Raw genomic sequence first — 4689 nt, forward strand, 5'->3', positions numbered from 1 at the left:
CAGAGCTCAGCACTGACAGGCTGGCTCAGTTTGTCTCTTTAAGCCAACATCACTTCAGAGCTTGGTGTTGAGGGGGGAGAGGGGTGGAGCCTGGGGTACCCCACCAACCCCCGCCAAGCCCGACCCAACCCAACCCCGTCCCAGGCGATAGGTGGGACCTAAAATCTCCGACGTGGAAGGTGGGATCTGAAAGACGGAGGGGGAGGAGAAATGGGAAGGAGAAAGAGGAGTGTTCAGGGAAATGAATTAAAGAGAGAGAGCAGGAGTGTGTGTGTGTGTGTGTGTGAAGCACACTCGTTCAGTAATGCACTGTGAACAGGGACGAATGAGACGCCGAGTCACACAAGCACACACTCACACATTCACATGCCTGTGTCACACGCCTTCACCTTGTGCCACCGCTCCATCTACACGTGCGCTTTCAGAGAGGTCGCCCCCCGACCACTGACTCCTCTCTACACATTCATGGACAGACTTGCGCCCCGACCGGACCGGACCACTGTCCCCCTCCGGCGGAGACTCTCGCATGAGAGTAAGGCACATCTACCTGCAAGATCACTCCACTAACCCCCACCCTCGTCATCTCATCTCCTCCTCTACATTCATTCATCCCCCGTCCCCCTGCTGTGAGGCGGCATGCCTGGCTGAAGGACACAGCGCCGCGCTCCGCTCTCAGAGTTGGAGAGCTCGATCGGACAGAAGGGGGGGATACGAGAGACTAGCTGCTCTTCTTCTTGAACCCCCCTCCCTCTTCCCTGCATTCTTTCTCGCTTGTTTTTGAATGTCACCTCTGTCTCTGGGCAGTAGTGGATTCATCAAGCCTTTGTGTGTCTCTTTTTCCTTCTTCTCTCAGCGCGCAAGTGATCGGAGGGGTGATGCCAGGGGAGCTGGAGAGAGAGCCTGGAATCAAGGCACGCTCCATTCATCAAGGACCGCGTCCCTTGACAAGCTTGCAGACCTGATAACTCGGGCCGGACGGGACTGCTTCTTCTGACTCGTCTTGCTCCGACGCGGTCACGGATGGAGAAATTTCACTGGTGAAGGACAGAAGGTGAAGGGGTTGAAATCTGGACTGATTTGTGTTTGGGCTCACGATGTGGCGGATGGTTCGGTGTCCTTTCGGACTTGGTTGAGCTGAACTTGGCCGGAGCCGGGAGTGCTCTCGGGGGAATTGGAAATGGCTCGTCCCAGCAGAAGATCGGCGACTTCAAACCAAAAAAATCATCGATTTCTTCACCTTCTTCACCTGCTTTCATCAAACCTGTCTGGGATTTTGAAGTAGCCACCCTTGTGTTCACATCTTCATCCTTATTTCTTTGGACCGTCCTGAATCGGAACCACCCCAACGTCTTCGTCCGTTCTGCAGCTTTCCCCTCAGCGGTGCTTCATCGCCCTGGGTGAGCGGGCGGTGGGGGTGGCCCGAGGAACCCCTGGACACCTGGGCGCCACCGAGCCGCCAAAGGCCGGCGAAGCAGGGTAAGGCTCGGCGCTGGGAAGATGGCCGCTCTCGCCAGCTCCCTCATTCGCCAGCGAAGGGAGGTCAAGGACCCCCAAGCAAACCGGCAGATTGCCAGCAAGCGCAAGCCGTGCCCGAAGAGCAACAAGTCACTCTGCCAGAAACAAATCCTGATATTGATATCAAAAGTTCGACTATGTGGCAGTCGAGGGAGAAAAATGGAAAAAAGACCGGGTGAGTTGACGTTCTGTCCTTCCTCGCTGAGTTTTGCGGCTAAAGGGATTTTGATTAATCCTGAACTGTAAAGCCTCACCAGAGTACATGCACAGCCCTTTAATTTCAGACTTCAGAACTTAATCTGAACATGGAAAACGTCCCAACCAATCCTTCCTCACAGCTCTGCATAACAGCATCAGCAGGAAGGGAGTAAACTTCAGCTTAACGTGCACGGTTCAGTAACACTGACCACCGTGTTGTGACTGCAGAGATGGCTCTGTTGGGGCACGTGTCGGCACACGGACACATGCTGGTAAATCTGGAGGCACACAGTGAACTTGGCTCTAACCGACAGTGATTCACAGCGCTAAATAAAAATGTCAGGAGACGTCTCATTTCTGATTCTGAAGGCCGGGACTCTGCCAGGGCTTTATTAAAGGCAGCTCACACACACTTTTACATGTGTTGCAGCTAATTGTGATTTTCACAAACCAATGGAAACAACAATTTAGCTTCGGTTTCATCTAAGCTTTTGCCGAATATTTACCTTTTTTCCTGCTGTGAGATTAGTTTTGGGCATTTTGGGCACGTTTTAAAGGTTGAAACCCTAAAGTATCACTGCAAAAACAAAAAATCTTAAAGTATTTAGTACACTTGAAATAATAAAATAACAAATAAGTAATGGGGGCTTGTTTTAGGTAAACAATTCCTTAATGTTGGTGAAAACTACTATTTCCATTGGCAGATTATTTAAGACATTTTTCTCATTTGATAAGTAAAATAATCTGCCAATGGAACTAGCATATTTTTATCAATATTAAGGAATTATTTACTTAAAACAAGCTCCTATATCTTTCTGAAAAGTTACTTATAAATTATTTTATTCTTATTTTAAGTGTAACACGATATTTGCACTGAAAATCAAAAATACCTGGTAAGATTTGGCGTTTTTTCAGCGTAATTCTTCAGAAACATAAAACCATTTCAAAAACATTAGTTTAAACCAGGGGTGTCCAAACTGTGGCCCGGGGGCCATTTGTGGCCATTGGACTTATTTTGTGCGGCCCCCAAACTTCAAGAATGTAAAAAAATTTGGCCTTTAGATGCAGATGAAACTTTTAATTTGTAGTCAGGGTAAAAATCGTTACCAGCATAATTTTCTTACACAGGAAAATGTAAAGTACAACACAAAGTATTCTTGTTTTTCTAACTAAGTTTTAACAAAAGGTAAAACCAAGAGACTTTTACTGAAAGTCAACTTTGCTGCACTGAAATCAGCTTTTATTCTTTCTTAAACTTGGCTTAATGTAGCAACATTTTGAAAGAGAGAGACCCAAATCCTGTTCTTATTACTGATAATAAATTTATTCAATCGAGTCCCAGAGAAACTGGAAACTAGATGTATTTCTTTTAATACATGTCAAATCTGCTACGTTGTATTAGGGCAGTTGTAGAAAAAAAAGGCTGTAAATCGACAATAAAAGTCATAACTTTGGAGAATAACCCCAGAAAATTTCTAGAAAAAACAAGAAAATGTACTTTTAGAAAATCACATTTTTAGATTAACATCAGAGATTTAAAAAAAAAAAAACTTGGAAATTTCTGAATTTCAAATGTCGAAAAATCTTTTTGAACATTTTTCTAGAAACTTTCCAAGTTTTCTAGAGGATTTCTGAAATTAATCACAAAATTTCTGAGTTTTTGGAGGAAATTTACTAAAACATTATTATAAAAATCACTTTCGCGTTTTTGATCTACCATAAATATCGAGCTACTTTATTTGCTTGGTGTTATGTTGGTTTTTTTGACCCGCGACGTCTTTGGAGTTGACAGTTTTGACCCACTTGTCAAAAAGTTTGGACACCCGGGGCGTGGCCTAGGTCTCAATATGGAGTAGACGTGTTTTGAGGAAGCTCCGACTCAACTCCACCAATATCTCACCTTAAATAATATTTAAACTTCTGCGCAGCATATTTGTAGTGTGCCATCGCATTATGAACAGGACAACGAAGCCAAAAGGTAATAAAAAAGACAAAGGCTCGGAGGATGATACCCCGGACGACCGGACCAAGCTAGCAGGCGTGAAGGCGGCTAATGCTAACACGAGCCCCACGTGCTCTCCAGGTCCATCCGCCACTAATGAGGACGTCCTAGCAGCCATAAGCAAACTTAGCAGCACGGTCGACATGAGGTTTGTGGAGCTTAATGGATCAATTTCCAGTCTCAAAGCGGCGCTTTCCGATATTAGTGACCGTGTGACATCAACCGAGGCCGCAGTCGTGTCACAAGAGAGACGGATTTCGGAGCTGGAGAAGCAATACGATAGCCTAGCTGCGCAATGCTCTCAGCAGCAAGCTAARCTGGAGGATTTGGAGGCGCGCTCGCGCCGGCAGAATATCCGTATTGTGGGCATACAAGAGAAAGCGGAGAATGGTAGACCGACKGACTTTGTCTGCAAACTAYTACCTAAACTGCTGGGAGAAGACAACTTTGATCGGCCAATTGAGGTGGATCGGGCACACCGGAGCTTGACGCAGGCTAAAGACGGGAAGGCGAGAGCCATCATTGTCAGGCTGCACTATTTTCAAGAGAAGGAGCGGGTGCTACGGTTGGCSAGAGAGAAGGGTCCTCTGCAGTACGACGGTCGCTCGGTGTTCATCTTTCCCGACCTCACYTCAGCTGTAATGAAGAAACGTCAGGCGTTCCAAGCTATCAGGGAGCAATGCAGGTCCAAGGGGATTCGTTATGGATTCCGATACCCTGCGCTGTTCCTGGTTACTGTGAATAATAACACTGCTACGTTCGACACTCCAGCGGAAGCCGATAAATTCCTGAGCCGGGAGATCGAGGACTGGCAGTCTGGGACTAAATGAAGCAGGTGGTCAGACTACCCTTATGTTGTAATGCTTGACATTTTGAGAAAACGAGCAATTAAGGACTCTGTCATTGGGTGAGAAATGTCATTTATCTATTTTGATACGTTCATTGTGTAGGGTTGAGCGGCTACTCTAGATGGA

General features: G+C 46.4%; 1 protein-coding gene across 1 annotated transcript in view; it reads left to right on the top strand.

Annotated features, from left to right (window-relative positions):
* Positions 1-368: 368 nt before the first annotated feature.
* fgf11a (fibroblast growth factor 11a) overlaps positions 369-4689 on the top strand; it is a 72282-nt gene continuing 67961 nt past the window's right edge. Inside the window, exons 1-2 of the mRNA XM_008435590.2 lie at positions 369-532; positions 854-1690. Coding sequence (XP_008433812.1) covers positions 1498-1690 — 193 coding nt within the window. The 5' untranslated portion in view covers positions 369-532; positions 854-1497. The remainder of the gene's footprint in view (positions 533-853; positions 1691-4689) is intronic.

This window comes from Poecilia reticulata, linkage group LG18 (assembly GCF_000633615.1).
Source record: "Poecilia reticulata strain Guanapo linkage group LG18, Guppy_female_1.0+MT, whole genome shotgun sequence".
In the NCBI taxonomy this organism is placed as follows: domain Eukaryota; kingdom Metazoa; phylum Chordata; class Actinopteri; order Cyprinodontiformes; family Poeciliidae; genus Poecilia; species Poecilia reticulata.